The sequence below is a fragment of the Notechis scutatus genome, unplaced genomic scaffold (genome assembly GCF_049901735.1).
Source record: "Notechis scutatus isolate UNSWTSFEM ecotype Mainland unplaced genomic scaffold, rNotScu1.2 NSCUSCF73, whole genome shotgun sequence".
Classification (NCBI taxonomy): domain Eukaryota; kingdom Metazoa; phylum Chordata; class Lepidosauria; order Squamata; family Elapidae; genus Notechis; species Notechis scutatus.
In genome coordinates this window covers 76,289-96,002 of record NW_028263174.1, presented here as the reverse complement: position 1 = coordinate 96,002, position 19,714 = coordinate 76,289, and the positions used below count along the sequence as shown (strand labels likewise).

General features: G+C 39.5%; 1 protein-coding gene across 1 annotated transcript; it reads right to left on the bottom strand.

Moving 5' to 3' along the window:
- Window positions 1-7,525: 7,525 nt before the first annotated feature.
- On the bottom strand, window positions 7,526-17,361 carry LOC148128442 (vomeronasal type-2 receptor 26-like). The gene is made up of 6 exons (XM_087949088.1): window positions 17,330-17,361; window positions 14,585-14,876; window positions 13,265-14,095; window positions 9,428-9,646; window positions 8,819-8,948; window positions 7,526-8,430 (listed from the first exon to the last, which is right to left on the bottom strand). Exons 1-6 carry the CDS (start codon window positions 17,359-17,361, stop codon window positions 7,526-7,528), a joined length of 2,409 nt encoding a protein of 802 aa, XP_087805214.1.
- Window positions 17,362-19,714: the final 2,353 nt, after the last annotated feature.

The following is a 19,714-nucleotide window of genomic DNA, read 5'->3' as shown; positions in this document are numbered from 1 at the left end:
ACCTCATCTTTGAGTTTTGCATCAGGAGTTTCTTGTCCAAATTAATATTATAAGCCAACTTCTTCACAAGGCCAGCACAATTTCCAAGGGGTTGTCCTTCCTCCATTTTTTGGTAGTTTATTAGCTTCCTGAGTTCTGGAAAGATGGAGAATTCTAGCCTATTTCATGAGTTAAATTCTTTCCTGAGAAAAGCACAAAGATCTGAACTATGGTAGGACATTGCAAACGTCACTAGAACAAGTATTTCTGAAAAGAGTCCCTGAACACAAAGCAAACCAAATAATTATTTACATCTTTCCCCTTTGGGTGAAACTTACAAAATATTCTCCAGAAGTAGAGATGGTTTTATTTGAAAGGACTTGATGTTGAATCTATGTATAGTTCCCAGGGGAAAATTCCCACCAATAATGAAATCACCAGGCCTGTAAAAGTCTCTCTTACTCTGTAAAGTATTTGTCAACACACACACAGTTTGTATCCTCTTAGCAGAAGTTGGAGGCAGGAGCCAGAAGAGCAGCAGCAGAAGGAGAGGCAGCCCAGTCATTCTTCTCACCTTTCCTCCTAGATCAGAAATCAAGAGGTTGTTTTTTTCTTTTTTCTCTTTTTTTTTGCAGAACTTGAATCGCAGGGAGGACTTGAAATCTCAGCAGAGCTTTAGCACAAGAGAGCTAGTCTGTGCCAACTGGATGGCCTCAAGGCAAATTTGTATCCAATTATGCTTCCTCTTACTTATGTTTGATTTATGACCAAAGAGATTACTAAGGCCAGCTGAGTCTCAGCAAACCCTGGAGTTGGTTCTTTGCAACACAAGGCAAGGTGACATGTTCTTCCCCCACCAGGCAAACTCCAAGCATCTAATTTAAAGCAGGTTTTATCTTGGAAGATTTTTGTGGGTAGAAATCCATAGGGGATACATTAGAAATTACTTTTCTTCTGATAATTGCATGGAAAAGCAATTGTCCTATTTACTGAGCGATAGCTACTCTTCATACAGCAGACAGAGAAAAATGAGTTTGGGTCTCCTGTTGTTAATCCACAGATCAGATGCTGTTAAGAGTCATCTGTTGGGTACTTGAGTTATGTGAAACTGAGCATGTCCACCCAAGATGGAGGTTGGCTTCTTCCATAATTTGTTTGGATAGTATAGGTGTGGGCATGGTGGCAGTTGACAATCAATTGTACCCTAATAAGTCTGGGCAATCATACCAACATGTGGATGGAACAAGTGCTATATATAAATACCAACTTGGCGGGTGATGAAATTACACACTAACTCTTCCCATAGAACTTAAAAGTTGGCAGGAGAATCTCTCAAGGTATTAGGTTAATTAAAACTCTATAGGAAGGTTGTCCAAGAAGGAGCTGGAATCATAAAAGTTTGTCTGCTCTGTTTGTCTTGGGAAGCAGGTCTTCAGAATTGTGAACTGGTGTGGGAAAGACAGCATCACCCATGGTAAACCTCTGGATTGGCTGGGGTAATAGGAATGTGTATATGGTGTTATGTAATCAGCAGTGGGACCCTACCTGTTCTTTCAAGTCTCTAATCTTCTGGCTGAATATAGAGACAAGCAGTGCAACACTACAAAGGCTTCCATGCAAAGTTCATTTATTGGATTGTACTAGGCATCCTCAAATATAACTCACAGTTACGTCAAGATTCATCTAACGTAAATCATCTAAAGTAAATTGATCTGACAGAAAAGAAGATAAAATATAATGAATATGAAGATATATAATGATGCATTAAGGATTTAAAGAAATAGATTAAGCAATGTATTGGAAAAATTATAAAATAAGATGGGAAAAGCTTGATGATTAAAATTAAAGAAAATATATAAAATAAGATTAAGATAAGTTATTAAATGTGAAAGACGAATAGGAAATGAAATCAAGTTTGTAATGGAAATGTGTTAACCTGGAATCATGCTGTTCACTGAAAAAAAGATTTTTTTTTCCTGTAATATATGAAAATTGAATAAAACTTTTGCAAAAAAAAAAAAAAGATTCATCTAACGTCCAATCTTTGCCTCAATAGTTGCCTCCATATTGTAAAAAGATGGTTATCTTCATCCCATAGTGATATACCAAAGGAAGACTCCAGCATGATGCTGGGGTCCTGGTAAGAATGCCCAAAAACTCCCCCAGCCCAACCAAAGGTCAATTCAGTGACCAATCAGGATTACAGATGTGACCACGTGACATGAACTACATCTCCCAAGGGGCATTAAATACATTTCCCATGAAGCATTCCCTTAAGGGCAAAGCTCTCATTCCCAAATTAACTATATACTGTCTAACCAGCACATGTTCCATTTATTTATGCGCGCAGCTTTCCGCACATCAGCTGAGGCTCTGCAGCGCCAATCATCTGAGAGGATAAAGGACAGAAAAGCATATGGGTGGATGGGAGGGCCAATCCTGTGCTTTTCTCTTCTTTCTCCTCTCAGATGATTGTGGGAGGCTTTTTTTTAACTATCGGTTCGGCCGAACCAGTAGGATATTTTTGCAACGAATTAATTACATACGAATCTCTGGGATTCTATCCTGAAGGTATTCCTTCAATATTAGAAGTACTAAACAGCTTGGTCACAGCCAGCACATAATTAAGTGCACTTTTCCCTTTGTTTCACTCTTCAAAATTGATATCTGGAGGCAAGATGATTGCTAGAAAGTTCTCCCTCTCTGATGCCATCACGCAGATAAAAAGAGCACAGAATGACAGAGTTGGAAGGGACCTTGGAGGTCTTCTAGTCCAACCCCCTGCTTAGGCAGGAAAACCTATACTATTTCAGGCAAATGGTTGTCCAATCTATTTTTAAAAACTTCCTGTGTGTTTTTTTATAATTGTATTTATTTTCAAAATACATATAAAATTTACATTTTAATAGTTCCGTGTCAAGCGTTACTTATATACTTAAGTACAATATTTACAATTCTTTAATTCTGAATTAATATGTAATTAATTCATTAGCAGAGAAGCAGTCATGAAGTTCAATCACGTCCACATCAGGGGTGGGATTCTTCAGGTTTGCACCTATTCACTAAAACCGGTTGTTAACACTCTAAGTAGTTTGGAGAACCGGTTGTTAGAAGAAATTACTGGCCTAATCCTGTAAGGAAGGCAGGAAGGAAACATTCTGGTGTTGCTTACAGAAACTGCCTCTCCGTTGACCCTTATTACATTCTTGGCAGGACTAGACTTCCTGTCTCAGCAACTTCTCTGGAGTTTTTTCCCCCTCCTTTGCTGGTCCTTTGCTTGTGTGGTGTGACCATTCAAAGTTACAATGGCACTGAAAAAAGTGACTTATGACCATTTTTCACACTTACGACTGTTGCAGCATCCCCACAGTCATGAGAGGCCAGGTGAGGAGATGCGTGCCTCGATGTGAGTGATATTGAGTTGGCCACACCCAGCCAATAACATGACCACCAAGCCACGCCCACCAGTCACATGACCACCAAGCCACGCCCACCCACCTAAGCCATGCCCACAGAATCGGTTGTTAAAATTTTTGAATCCCACCCCTGGTCCACATCTTCTGGTGTTAGGCCAGTTTTCAAAAAACAATTTTTTGCAGCTTCCTTTATCATATCATAACCAATCTAAAAGCAATAAAATATAACCAGAATGCAGAAAAAGAGGAATTTTTGCTACTGGTTCAGCTGAACCAGGCTGAACCGGTAGCACACCACTACTGTATGTAATTCTCTCCATTCTCTGTAGAATTTTCCATTCAGTGTTAGGTGGAGGAGAAACCTCTGATTTTCAAGGTAGCTCAATGAGGACTTCTCATTTCAAGGTCAAGCATCATCCTTGGCCAAGCAATGCTGTCAAGCTTTTGCCCTAGTACCCGAAGCCTATTGAATGGGGAGGAACAGTCTCCATTTTAATCCTAGTAGGATCAAGCAGCTGTGGATGATTGGTCCACCCAGGACAGGGGACATTGCCCTGACTTACTTAGGACTGCTGTGGAATTTGGGTGTCTCCCTGGTGATTTTCCTAATCACCTTCCCATCAGTCAGAATTTCGTCACTTTTCCAATTTTGTGCAAATACAATCTTTTTGTTGTTAGCTGCAAAGTCGTGTCCGACCCATCGCAACTCCATGGACAATGTTCCTCCAGGCCTTCCTGTCCTCTACCATCTTCTGGAGTTCATTTAAGCTCACGCCAATTGCTTCAGGGACTCCATCCATCCAGCCCCCTCCTTCTCTGCCATCCCCTTCTTCTTTTGCCCTCCATCGTTCCTAACAGTAGGCTCTTCTCCAGGGAGTCCTTCCTTCTTATTAGATGGCCAAAGTACGTGAGTTTCAGGATCTGGCCTTCTAATAATCATATAATCCCAGTTGCAGTTAATACATGAATAGTTAAATATACATTTTCTTTACTATAATTTTCAGGTAAAATCCCCAACAAAAATATTTCAGGTTTTAAATCAATATGTTGCTGTATCCTCTTTTCCAACCTTGTATGTATTTTTGTCCAATATTTTTTGGCTTCTGCAGAAGTCCACCACATATGACTTCCAGTTTTGGCTTCTTCGGCGACGGACCGAAATCGCGATTGTGTGCGGTTTTGATCCTTGCTGGAGTGCCCCGAGCTGCCCCGATTCGGGGCTGAAGCCACCCTATAGAGGTGGTGAAGAAGGGGGAGCCGTTAGTGGGGTTGAGGAGAGCCTCATCTCTCCTCCTCGGCTGGCCATTACTCCCTTTCCCAAAGGCGTTTGCAGCAGTGGTCAGAAATGGCCACCTCAAGAAGAACCCGACCAGACAAGATTGTGCAGGAGGAAGTTTAAAGGAGAAAGTTTGACTGACTGGGTTGAATGGAGAACATCTATTTAAGGTACCTGGAACCTGAATTTTAAAGACTAATGCTATTCCTAAAAAAGATTTTAAGCTGTGAAAGAGAAAGGGAAAGGAAACGGAATTGGCTTTTTTTCCTCTCACATTGACAGTTTTAATTGACTTGGAACGTTAAGAAGTAGAGATTCGAATAAGAAATTGATACTAATCCACTTTGACATTAATAGGCTATTTCTAGCTGAAAATAAAGTTTCAAAGGGATAAAGATTCTTGGATAATTTAAAGATTTTCTTTAAAAAAAGAAAGAAAGCAGTGGAGGGAAAGAGGAAACAAGAGGGTGGAATCTGGAAAATGGAGGAGACCACCCGGAACTTTAAAAAAAAATTGATAGTGGAATTTTAACAAGGCTTGCAAAAGATACATTGTAGCTGAAACTGTTACAAGATAACAATGCCCCTGGAAAGAGAAAGTGAGAAAAGAAGCAAGAAACAGTTTTGGATTATTGGATGATTCCTGGAACTTTGAATGGAGGATCCTAATGAAACAAAATAAAATCAATTGGGGGTTGTTTAAATTTTTTTAAAACGGCATCACTCCTTGAAGAGTTAAAAATGAGACTTAAAGAACAAAAAGAAGAAGCACAAGAGGGAAGAGGATCTTTTGGTTTGGTATTTCAATTTTTTGAAATGGAGATCTTGAACTATGAAAAATAACAAGAAACGCTGGCAGAACAAGAAGGGCGAGACAATGAAGAAGCCATCTTTAATGACCAAGCAATTTTAAGTGGGGTAAAAAAGGGAAAGGGGGGAAAGGGAGTTAAAAACTTAAGCATTGAAGCAACAACCCCCCAAAAAGAGTAATCTGAAAGTAATCATAATATCAGGAAGAAGCAGAAGGGAGGATCACAATCAGATAGAAAAGGGAATAAAAAGGGGAGGGAGAAGAAGAGAGGGAAGAGGGAAAGAAAAAGAAGCTACAAAGGACAGAAACAAGATATAGAGGTACAGGAAAAGCATACAAGAATTAAAGGTATAAACCTATTTAAAAGACACAGAGACAATGATTAAAATTTAAGTTAAGGAGAGGATTCTGCAAGGGTGCATGGGATAGCATTGTTATATTAGAAAAGGGTTAGAAAATATGTTAGATGATTAAAGTGAAAGAAATTTTTTTTATTGATGCGTAGTGGAATATTTGTTTGTAAAGAGAATAAGGCTCTCAATGATTTAAAAAGAAAGTTAAAAAAACTGAAAAGAAACATGGAAGATTTTTATCAGTTGACAAGATGAACTTGAATAAGAATAATAACTTTATTGACTACTGTTAATAACTATTGTTTGGTTTTTTATTTAAAGACAGTAATAAGTAAAATATGAAACATAGATGATTAAAGTGAAAGACAACTGATATTACTAGGTAATGTTTGTTAAAAGAAATAGGAATGTAAAAGATTGTTATTAATATTAATGGGAGAGCTGTACTTGAATAGAATAATTATTCCATTTACTATTGTTATACATATATACACAGATATATATACATATATACTTTTTTCTTTTAAGAATTTAGTGTGTATTTTTAAGGGAATGTACCAAGCAGAATTCGATTGAAAATAGGTATGTGTTATATAAAATAGAGGTTAGAAAATGAATGTTATAACTGTAAAGGTGTAACTTCAATTTTTAAACAAGATTTGAAAAAACTTACAAAGGTGTTATACTCCAGTCTAGTAATTACAGGGGAAAATTTGTTTTATGAGAAAAGATAATATGTAATTGTAAACAGGACAGACGAAAGTATAAAAACATTGATTAGAAAGATTTTAAAAATTAGAAAAAGATATGTAATTGAATTAACTAAGGAAGGAGATAATTTAAAATAAGGCTATAGGAAGTAAAAAAAAGGGAAAAGCTATTGAAAAAATTGCGAAAATAGTTATATGGATTAGAATGTATAAGATAAATATGTATGGAGTTTATGTCTGTATGGAGAAGTGATAACCCGGGGGCATGCTGTTCTCAAAAAAAGATATTTTATTTGTATTTCTACGTTTTGTGAAAACTTAAATAAAACTTTTATTAAAAATAAAGAAGTCGACTACATATGGTAATATGATCCGGGTATCTGGTGGCATTTCCAACATTGAGCTGATTTATCTTTAAACATTCTTGCCAACCTTGCCGGCACAAAATGCCATCTATAAAACATCTTATATAAGTTTAATTTACATGCAGTTGACATTGTTAACTTATAGTTTCTATCCCACAATCTCTGCCATTTATCTAGTTCTATTGTATAACCATTTTTTTTGACCATGCTACCATTGTCTCCTTTTTCCAATTTAATACCTAATAAATAACTATACAGTTTTTTAAAATCAATTTTTCATCTGTTCCTATTAGTATTTTATCCAATTCTGTCAATTCTTCAAAAAAAAAAAAAAAAACACAACGCATCCGGTTTAGCATCTTTTTTCATATCTAGACTGTATTTGTACGTATGAATACCAAACCATATCAATCCTTTGTTCATTTAATTCTTGTTTAGTTTTGAGCTCACCCTTTTCATTCAAAATATCTTTGTATCTAACAATATTTCCTATATTAATCATGTTTGGATGAATAAGTGCTTCCATCGTCAAAAGCCAGACTGGTATCTTCAAATAATGCTGCACTCGAAACCAAACACAAAAATGTGAAAATTAAACATCCATCCCCACATAAATCAGACATTCTTATGCCTCATTATATTCTCTCTACAATTCAAATGGCATCTGAATAGGATAATGAAGCATTTGGGGAAAAAGATGCAAGCCAAGAGACCAGTCCCAGAGGCCAAGATGGAGAAGATCTCCACAGCCACCATGGATTTTCCTTTGGTGCTCAGGTAGGTAGGGAGGAAGGTGATCCAAACACTGCAAAATACCAGCATGCTGAAAGTAATGAACTTGGCTTCGTTAAAGCTGTCAGGCAATTTCCTAGCCAGAAAGGCCACTGTGAAACTCACAAGGGCCAGGAAACCCAGATAGGCCAGGACAGCATAAAACATCAAAGCTGAGCCTTCATTACATTCCAAGATGGCCTCTCCTACGAAGGAGTGAAAATCCATGTTGGGAAATGGAGGGGAGGTAACCAGCCAGGTGGCACAAATAATTGCTTGGATCAGGGGACAGGCTAAGACAATGGAGTTGGTCAGTGGTTTTCCTAAGAATTTCCTTGTTCTGTTCCCTGGTTTAGTGGCCATGAAAGCCAAAACCACCATGACAGTTTTTGCAAAGATACAGGAAACTGCAAGGGAAAAGAGAATGGCAAAGGCAGATTGTCGGAAAAGACAAGTGACGTTTCTGGGTTTTCCTATGAAGAGGAAGGAGCAGAGGAAGCAGAGCAGGAGGGAGACCAGGAGGATGTAAGTGAGATCTCGGTTGTTGGCCTTGACGATCGGTGTATCATGCCATTTAAGAAAAATTGCCAGGACTCCCAATGTGATCGTGGAGAGAGAAAGAGCAAGAAAAACTAAAGTGTATCCCAGAGTCTCTTGATAGGCAAGAAAGTGGATCTTCTTGGCAATGCAGTGGTCTTTGTCCTTGTTGGGGTATTGGTCTTCTGGGCAGGGATAACAGGAAGCTGCATCTGAAATCAAGAATACTTTGAATTTCATGGAATATCAAAAAGAACAAAAGATCCTCCAATATTGATTATCCTGGGGAATAGCTTTATCTGAGACAACAGACTTTCCACCTTTTGGAATCAAGTTCTCTACTTTGCATTTTGCATGAACTCATTCAGATAATTTTTTTTCAGGGAAGGGCAGGCAGAGTTTGTCAGATGTACCTCCATCTTCTCCAAGAGGTCTGTCTATCTCCTGGGAGACTGATAGCACTGACAGAAAAACACAGCTGAAAAGCATGAATACGCTGAATAATGTCAGTCTACCAAAAATGACCACAAAATTGATATTTGTTTCTACTATGAATGGCTTCCTTGAGCCTGGAAGATCTACATTGAAAGTTTATGATACCTGTCTGATTAGAAATGGTCCCTTCTGGACAAGGGTCACATTGATAGCAGCAAACCTGCTCGCCCTCTGGGACGCTTCTCCTCTCTCCTGCCTGGCACCTCTTCTTGCCACACCTGGCAAAGGGCACCTTCTAGAAGAGAAAAGAAAAATGCTTGAGATGCCTTCAGCAATGCTTCACTTATTCATTTCTTCATATTTCTCTTTCCGTCATTAGAATATCTTCAGAAGCAATGGTTAACTCAAGTGTAACACAACTTAGGAAAAGCTCCAGGGGGATTATGGCTAAACCACCATTGGATTCTGGGATTGGAACTGTGGCCTGCAAAAGAAGGGTTATGAACTGAGCTATAGCTTTTCTGAAGAAAACAGTGATGGAGATCGAACTGAACGAGAAACCACTCTTGGCTGGTCTAATTGCATCCTGGATTTCAAGCAGAATTTCTTCCTGATCTCAAAACTTTTTGATTTGTCACAAATGCAAAACAGCATTTTGATCAAACAATTTCCAATTTTTTTGATTTAGTAACCTTTTTTTCCAGTAAGGGGGGTGTTTTGAATCCCCAAAAGAGACTGACTCTTTTTCTGGATTTATTTGACCTTCCAGCTCACCTTTTTTGCCCAGACAATTGTATTGGAGTTGATGGTGAAATCCTGTACTGCAGGAGCTCCAGGATCTATTTCTCCAACTTTCACAGGGACAAAAGATTCATTGGGGAGGAGAACCCAGTTGAGAAGATCATAACGAGCAGATCCCAGTCCATCTTCTGAGAAGGAGACCTCATCTCCAGCACTGTTGTTGAACTGGATGTTCCTCAAATAGGGAAGAAGCTGAAAGAAAAGAGACATTCATAAATTGCTAACACTTTCCCACACTTCTAAGAATTTGTTTTCCACACAGTGCCTGCCCTGATTTGTGACTTCAATGGACATAGAGAGCCATTCTTTATGCTTTGATACAGAAACACCCCCCCACACACACACAATTGCATAAATGTCACACCAAGTTGAATCCTATTGTGTTGTGCTAAAGTTGACAGATGGTGATTTCATACACCAAGCAGTGCAAGAAATGGCAAATGAAACATGTGGGATGGGTGTCAGGGTTTAGAGTTTAGAGTCAGGTTAGCTGCAGGGTTCCAAGTAACACACTCAACACAATCAAAATGCTGAGGCAGGCATGTCCCTCAAAGTACAGATTTATTAGGCATGTCATATTGGCACATCTGGTGAAAACTCGACTCTAAATTCCCATGGTTTTTCTCCATATTAAAAGTAATTTTTTTCCCTTTCCCCTCCCCATGCAGTCAATCACATAGTCCAATCAGGTGTCCATTGGTTCCAGTCTCCACCCTCCTAACACCTGGTGAGAAAGTCCTTGGTTCCCAGAGGAAAGAATTTTGTTTAGGCTACAGATCCTCAGCTATCTCTACCTCCCTCTTCCTGTTCCCACAGCTCTACCCAGTTCTGCTGTGGCAGCCCTGAAAGGTGCTAAAGAAAATGGCTTCAGGCAAAATTATAAATTAACAAAATCGGAGGTCTATAAAGAGAACCAATATAAAATGTGTTATTGGTGATACCTGGCACCTTCGAGATTGGCCAATATGTATCCAAATTTAAGCCCACTTTGCTGGAAATGTAAACAAACAAGGGGCACCTTCTTCCACACTTGGTGGCTTTGCTCGTGGAGTGAAAAGTACCGGGGAAAAATATGAGTATGGATAAGAGAAATCACAAATTTTCAATTAGAACTTAAACCTGAAACCTTTTTGTTGGGAATAATAAAAGGTGAAATCACAAAAGAAATAAAATATCTAATTCTACATATAATTACTGCAGCAAGAATAGCAATAGCTCAAAGTTGGAAGGGAGAAAAGATGCCAACGGATGATTTTATAATTCAGAAGATCTACAACTGTGTGGAAATTAATAAACTTAGCCAAAAATACTTACAATTTTACAATTTTATATATATACTTAAGAAAACACACACACACACACATATCTGGCAGAATTGTCAGAATTGTCATCTTGCTCTGGATCATACTATGCAATAGCCACTCCATAAAAGTTACACAACCTTTGAATACTTCTGAAAACTTTTGGGAAGGTCACACATCTATGAATCTTAGGTATAATTGGTTTGTTTCATTTCTCTTTCTCCCTTCTACCCCTATTGAATCAAACATTATACTTAATCTGTATTATTGTTGTTTTTAAAATATTGCTGTTTTAATCTGCTTTGAGATGCCATGCTGATATTTAACCAGTAAGTTCAAGAGATACTTTTTTTCTTGAAAATTCTTAGGGGAACAGAAGGGCTTTAAACTAAAATTAAGTGGGGAGGGGAGCAATTTTCATGACCTTTATAACTTAATTCTTTAAAAATATAGGGAAGATAGGGATAAATAAAACTAACATAACAGTAAGCAAGTAAATAAATAAATAACAAGGTATAAAAACAAGCACAAAAAGGGAGAAAAAAGGATAGAAAAAAAGATATAAAACTTTTTACCCTTAAAACGAGCAGAAAAAAAGAAACAAACTCATGGAACAGGTGATCGCTACTTATTGTGGTATGCAATATATATTCCATGTATGTACTTATACCCAAAGAACACCCAAATTACCTATGGAATAAATGTAAGCTATGTGAACTACTAGAGGAAAAAGTAAGGGATCTAGAGGTAGCTCTAGCCAAACTCCAACCTATGAAGAAAGCTATGTCCAAATTGACAAGAAACAAAAGTTAAAATAAGCAAAAAAAATAGTAAGAAAACACGTCTGATCTTGATAAATACAAATCACTGGGACCTGATGGATTACATCCCCAAGTTCTAAAGGAGCTGGCAGAAATCATCCCAGAACCACTGTATCAGAGGTGGTATTCAGCAGGTTCTGACCAGTTATGGAGAACTGGTAGCGAAAATTTTGAGTAGTTCGGAGAACCGGCAAATCCCACCTCTGACTGCAGATTTTACAGTATCCTTCCCTGCCATGCTTACCAAGCCATGCCCACAGAACCAGTAGTAAAAAAAATTGAATCCCCCACTGCGCTGTATCACATACAGGTAGAACCAGAAGAATTGCACCCCTGACCTTAAGACATGCCTTTCACCAGACTTTGACAAACATCAGTTTGCCTACAGGGGGAACAGGTCGACAGACAACGCCATAGCTACTGCCTTACATTCTGTAGGGAGCCATCTGGAGAAACCCGGAAACTATGTCAGGATGCTTTTCATTGACTACAGCTCAGCCTTCAATACTATCCTGCTGAGCATCTTTATCGAAAAGCTGACCGACTTGGATTTTCCCTCTTCCCTCTGCAATTGGGTCAAATCCTTTTGGCGGGACCGATCACAAACAGTGAGGGCTGCGTCTGTCACACCCACCTCTCTGAAACTTAGCACTGGCTTCCCACAGGGCTATGTGTTCAATCCCTACCTGTACACACTGTACACACATGATTGTGTATCGTCTGACCCATCCACTGTGATCATTATGTTCGCAGATGATACTACCGTATCGGCTCTCATTACAGGTGGAAACGAAACAGTGTACAAGGGGGAGGTTAAAAAATTATCCTCATGGTGCCTAGAAAACAACTTGTACCTGAACATCAGCAAGACAAAAGAGATGGTGTTAAGACTTCTGGAAGAAGAGAGAGGAACCCGCCCCACTTTACATCGAGGGGGGCTGTGTGGAGAGAGTTTCCTCCTTTAAATTCCTGGGAGTCTACCTCAGCAAAGATATCACCTGGAAAATCAACAACACCCAGGTGGCCAGAAAGGCCCAACAAAGACTCCATTTCCTTAGGGTCTTGCGAAAGAATAAAGTGGAACAACGACTGATGACCTCCTTTTACCAGTCCACAATAGAAAGCATCCTCACATATAGCATGATGGTGTGGTATGCTGGCTTGACAGCCACAGATAGAAAAACATTACAGAGGGTAGTGAGCACAGCACAAAACATTGTGGGCTGTTGTATGATACCACTAAATGAAATCGCTAGGGCTCGCTGCCTTAGAAGAGTGAGGAAAATTCTGAGAGACAACTCACATCCCAGTCAGCACTTCTTCACTCTCCTACCATTGGGTAGGAGATAGAGAAGTAGAGCCAGTTGTACCAACAGGCTGAAGAACAGTTTTTACCCATGGGCTATCAGACTTCTGAATGGAAAATAACTTCATGTCTAGTATGATAGACTTGCAGGGCCGGCGCGTTGTGCAACAACGTCACACAGTGTAATAAGATTGGAACTGGGTTAGGGACTTCTGTTTTCACCGTGAGTTGTGTTAGGTGTGTGCGTGCACAAAGGGAGGCTCAGCCAATCTCATTGGACACATGTTGTACCCTGACAATAAAGGTAATAGTAATAATAAAAATGACAAAGTAGAAGTGTTCCAATATTTGAGGGGCTGGATTAACAAAACACAGAGATTACCTGCCATGAGTGGACATTTGAGATCCTCCTTCCAAGCCTCATCATGGCTGGTCGCCCTCCAGATCCATGAATTGCATGTAGTGCATGTGCCACAGCATAAATGGCATTGTAGATATTGTAGCTTTCACCTGTCATGCTTGTTTCAAACATGTAAGATGGCAGGCTCTGTAAATTATCCGCTGCAGTACATGGTTTTTCCCCCTGATCAAGGATCTCTCCTGGTGTGTAGATCCTGCAGCCAAACATCAGTTCCCACCATGCAGGGAGAAAAAAGTCCCCTTGTGGGTTGAAAGGGTCTAAAGACAGGAGAAAATGGCTGAATTCTGAGACATCCCCAGTGTGGTCCCTAAAATGCAAGGCTCCATGGTAGGGCTGTATAAGTGGCAACATAAATTGAGTGCTCATCACATTAAATTTCCAATTGGATGTAAAGATCCAAACTTTCAGTAATGATGTATGTGTTTCATCAGCCATCCTAACTATCTGAAAATTTGTAAAACTACTGTACTGTCCAAAAAAAATAATCACTTCACCTTTAGACCAAGTGTTTAAAATGTGATGAAAGTTTGTTCCTTGATCATTGTAAAAATCAAATTTTATTACTTCAGTGAAGGCCAGGCAGATCTCCTTCTCCTTGAGCTTTGGTATCAGAGATGAGACAAAACGTTCCCCACCATCATCTTCGTTGGCCATCAACCCAACCCAGTTCCACTGGAAATGCAGGAGCAGCTGAACTAAACCTTCACATTGAGCAGATTCCTTGGGATTAATCCAGAAGAAGGAAGGATAAACTCTTCTGTCTCCTTGGCTGAACTCAAAGCCAACACCAAGCTGGAGAAAGTGAGAATCTTCTTTCAAAAACAAAGTTAAAGTTTTAGGGTGACTTTAGGGTTCCCCATTGTGTAGTTAATGCCCCACCAGTCAGGCTGACTCACAAGCTTCACCTTCCTCCCTTCTTAGGAAGAGTCACCAGTTACCTGCTGTGCCTGGTTGTGATAGGTTAGAAGTCAAAGGAAGAAAACATCTACCTGATACAGAGAATAAACTGCACTGAAAGGGGCAGAAAGGTGATAAACTTCTATGAAAGTCAGGAAGGAATTACTCTTGGCAAGTACAGCTTTTCAGAATTCTGTCGGTATCTTTTTGCAGATATATAAAAATGTATCATGGTGTATAAAATAGAGAAATCAATTTTAGGATGAATTGTCTAAGTCATATACCCCTGGTTTTTCCATCACCCCACACCTTTCTGTTCATCCTTGGCTTCTGTATGTGCTTCGATTGTCCATGTGCTCCATACTGTGTCCAGGTCCTCCTTACCTGTGGGACCTTGAAGAGGCTGAAGATGGAGGTCATCTGCCTTGAGGATATGGAGTTGTGACCTCCAATGACAGAGAGCAGGGGTTCCTTTCTGTCACATTTGTAACCTGGAACCATTCGGTCTCTTGTGGAGAGCAGGGAGAGGCTGAAGAAAAAAATCTTCTTTTCCTTCTTCTGATTGTCATGGATGTGGAAGCCAAGGGTGATGTTGGGCAGGAGAAGTTGCTCCCTGTTCACCTGAATGACAGCAAACATGAAGGCCAGGAACTGATGGTAGTTTCTGAGTAGGGGTCTATAACAAGAAAAAGATTGGGGAACATTATAGGAAAGATCTTGTGTGCTGGTGGAGTTGGCCTTTCCTTTTTTTGTGTGTCCTTGGATTACTAAGTGAGAAGTTCCATTGGGCTCTTTTGGCTTTTTAAAGGATGTTCCTTGATTGTACTTGGATGGATTTCTGAGAATGGAGAAAAGCCAGTCTGTCCTTATCCCAGATCATTTTATACCCCTCTATTCTCCCTCCCTCCCCAATTGCTCCTCTTCCTCCCTAATCATTTTCTTTCTCTCTCGGAGCAGCTTCTTCAGGTCTGAGGAGAAGACACCAATGAAGGCCACAGCTCGTATTTACTAAGGGCCATTATTCACCACCTCTGCTGATTCCTAAATTGAGGGGATTTTTTTTTTTTTTTGGCAGTACCTCACATTGGAAAAGGGTTGAACTTGTCTTTGAGGTTTTTTTTAACAATGATTTTCTGTCCATATTAATATTATAGAACAACTTCTTTACTAGGCTAGTATATACTTGTGTAACTGATGAAGACTTTTGAAGGACTGGGAATTCTCACCTTTTTCTTAAGTTTGGCTCTTTATTAAGAAAGCAGTAGCAATGGCACTTAGATTTATGTAATGGAATGGTTTACAGAGTCAGTTTATTGCCCGCAACAATTTGGGTGCTCATTTTACTGACCTTTTAAGGATGAAGGCTGAGTCACCCTTGAGCCAGTCAGGACTGAACTCCTGGCTGTGAACAAGCCCTGAATCCAAGAGAAAGAAATCATCTACATTTTCCCCCTCCAGGTGAAACTTACAAAATTCCTTGAGGAAGTAGAGATGGGTTCTTTTGAAAGTCTGGGATATCATAGGTGACAAAAGTTACCCGAGGCAAATTCCCTCCAATAATCAGATCACCAGGCCTGTAAAATTCCCAGTGAAGCTCTGTCTTTAAATGTTTTGGCAACACACACACAGTTTGAAACTTCTTAGCAGTAGAAGGAGGCAGGAGCCAGAAGAGCAACAGCAGCAGCAGCAGCAGGAGAGGCAGCCCAATCATTCCGGTCAGCTTCCCTCCCAGATTAGAGTTTGTGTAGAAGCAGAATTGGATTGGCACAACAGACAACTTCTGTGTCTTCCAGATGACTTCAGGGCAAATTTATCTGCTGCCTCTTTGTATTAACACATTTGTATTTTATCCCTTTGTTTCATCCTGTCTTATTCCAAAATTGGATCATGTGCTGTGTTTTATTTTATTGTAAGGATAAGGTTGCAAGGCCAATCAACCAATACACTTCTTCTATTATATCAACCATGCTTTCTCTTACCCGTGTTGTGCTTTACACAAAGACCAGCCGAGTCTCACCGAACTCCAGAGTTATCTCTTTGGAAGACAAGCAAGTTCCCCCAATCCTCACTGGGAAAACTCAAGAGCCTATTTTAAAAGTAGGTTTTCCATGGGTTGAAATCTTCAGGGGATACATTGAGGATTACTGTTCTTCTGATAATTGCAAGGAAAAGTTACTGTCCTACCCACTCAGCAACAGATGTTTTTGAACATCAGATAGGGAAAAACATGTTTGTGTCTCTTGTTGCTAATCCACAGAGCAGATGGATTTGGGAGTTAAGGTGAAGTTGAAGTTTTGACTAACTTGAAAGTGAACACCTGCACACAAGATGGAGTTTGGCCGGTGCCCTAGTATGTTCAGATAGAATGCGTACTACTGAGGCACGATGGCAGTCATCTGTACCCTAGGAAGTGTGAGCAATTATACCAATGTTCAAATGGAATGAATGGCTTTGTTATACCAACAAGACAAGGGATGGAATGGATTGATTGATCCAATGTTATATGGACACCCATCTTATGCAAAGTCATTCTGAGCAGCATTGAGCAATCCAATAGGAGCTGCAAATAAGGAAGACAATCCTTGTTTAGAACCTTTAAGTAATAATAATTAAAAAGAATTAGATATTATAAGAGCAGAACTAAAACCAGAAAAGAGAATAATAGACGGAGGGATCGTAACAGCTCCAGTGTTCATCTGCCTCCTGGGGTCCCTTTATTTACAAGAGTAGAGGACAGTTGTGACTTGGGGGTCCTTTGCTGAGGTTTGTGTTGTGTCTGTGTGCTCTGCTCACAGTTATTCATTGCCTGTTCACCACCTGAATAGACTACTGTAGTGCCCTCTACATGGGGCTCCCCTGAACGGCATTTGGGAGTTTCTACTGGTGCGAAATGGGGCAGTTGCAGTCCGTTCTATGGGCTCCTAGAATACGACATGTTACACAATTGCTCTGTGAAGTGCAGAGATTGCTCATTTGATTCCAGGTTCAGATCCAGGTGCTGGCTTTGACCTTTAATGCTCCACATGGATGGGATTTTTAGGGACTTTCTCTGCCTGGTTACATCTTACCTGTCCCATCTAGACTGCCAGGATGGGCATATTACAAACCCTGCCTGCCAAAGAGTCCCACCTGCTGGGATCCAGGATGGAGGCCTTTTCCATGGCGGCTCTCATCCAATAGTGGGATTAAAAACTTTTTACTACTGGTTCTGTGGGTGTGGCTTGGTGAGTGTGGCATGGCTTGGTGGGTGTGGCTTAGTGGGCATGGCAGGGGAAGGATACTGTAAAATCTCCATTCCCTCCCCACCCCACTAACCTGCTTTCCAGCTCTGTTCTCCTGTGCAGGGCAACCAAAGAAGACCCGGCCGATCAGCTGGGACTCAATGGGAGGCAGAGAATAGATGGTGCCAGGGCCAGTCAGAAGTAGGATTTGCCAGTTCTCCGAACTATTCAAAATTTCCACTACCAGTTCTCCAGAACTGGTCAGAAACCTATTGAATACCACCTCTGCTCTCATCTTTTGGAAGGTTTATTTTGATTTATTTATTTATCATATTTTAAGGTGTCCATCTCCCTCAGGGACACTGAACGGTGTTTAAGTAAAGTATTAAAAACATAAAAGCAATATATAAAACTTATAAAGATGCAAGTAGTGTTAAAAATGAAGTGAAAGGTGAGAGGGAGTTGTAGCACCCTGAAGGTTGTAAGGGTTGGCATGTTGCCAAAAGGAATAAGAGACAGGAACGAGAAATAAGAACAAGAAACATCATGAGGTAAATTAAACACTATACAGAATGCACAGAAGAAAAAGGTGGGAAAAATGGAAATTCGCCCTTTATGCTTGTTCTGCTTATTAAAAAGAAACAATAGGACAGAGACGGTAGGCACGATTGGTGCGCTTATGCATGCCCCCTACAGTCCTCTTAGGAAAGGGGTGAGGTCAATAGTAGACAGTCTAAGGTTTTGGGGGTTTGGGGAAGAAACCACAGAGTCAGGTAGAGTATTCCAGACATTGACCACTCTGTTGCTGAACTTGTATTTCCTGCAATCAAGTTTGGTGCAATTAACCTTGACTTTGTAGCTATTGTTTGCTCTTGTGTTGTTATGGTTGAAGCTGAAGTATTCATTGACAGGTAGGACATTGCAATGTATGATTTTATATACCATACTTAGATCGGACCGAAGGTGGCGTAGTTCTAGATTTTCTAGGTCTAGAATTTCGAGTCTGGTGGCATAAGGTATTCTGCAATGAGTAGAGGAGTGGAGAACTCTTCTTGTGAAATATTTCTGGACTTTCTCAACTGTGTTAATATCAGACACATAATGCGGGTTCCAGACTGATGAGCTGTATTCAAGTATTGGTCTAGCAAATATTTTGCATGCTCTCGTTAGTAGTGTGATATTACCAGAGAAAAAGCTACGTAAGATTAGGTTAACAACTCTTAATGCCTTCTTGGCTATGTAGTTACAGTGGGCTCTAGCACTTAGATCATTAGAGATGAGTACTCCAAGATCCTTGACAGAGTTTGGATCATCAACAAGGTCTTGACTATTCAGCTTGTATTTTATTTTCTGCAAAATTTTTTGCCAATATGTAAGACAGAGCATTTATTTGTTGAGATCTGAAGTTGCCATTTGTTTGAGCATTCTGATACATAGTCAAGGTCTTTTTGAAGGGTAGCAGTATTGTCTGTGGTGTTGAATAGCTTTACATTGTCAGCAAAGAGAACTCAGTTGCTCTTAGTATGATCACAGAGGTCATTTATGTAGAGTATGAAGAGAGTTGGTCCTGCCTTGGGTGGACACCACTGTTGACAGGTACAGAATTTGAGAGGATGCTCCCAATTTTGACCATTTGTTGTCTGTTTGACAGGAATGCTTCTATCCAGTTATGCAGGTGTCCAGAGATACCATAAGATTTTAGTTTTAATATAACACATAACTTCCAGTCAAATTCTGCTTGGTACATTCTTAAAATACGCACTGTTCTTAAAGAGAAAATATATATATAACAATAATACTTATTTTATTCCAATTCAGCTCTATTATTAATGTTAGTTATAATCTTTGACATTTTTAACATTTCTTTTCAATAGGATATCATACTTCTAGGAACACTTATAATATTTCCATAATTTTTTCATGTTTCTTTCATATTCCTCTTCACTTAAATTTTTATAACACATTTATAATAATTAAAATGTTCCCCTCCTTTCCTAATTTCATTCTCTCATTCTCTTTATTTCATTTATTTATTTAAACATTCCATTACATTACAATGAGTATTTTATCTATCATTTTAATCACACTTGTTTCATATTTTCAAAGTTCATTTCTATTTCTAATATAACAATACTATCTTATGTACCCTTGCAGAATCCCCCTTTCAATTAAGTTTTCACCCATTATCTCTGTGTCTTGTATGTTTTCCCTGTTTCTCTATGTCCTGATTCTGTCCTTTATAATTTCTTTTCCTTTCCCTCTTCTCCCTCTTCTTCTCCCTTCCCTTTTTGAT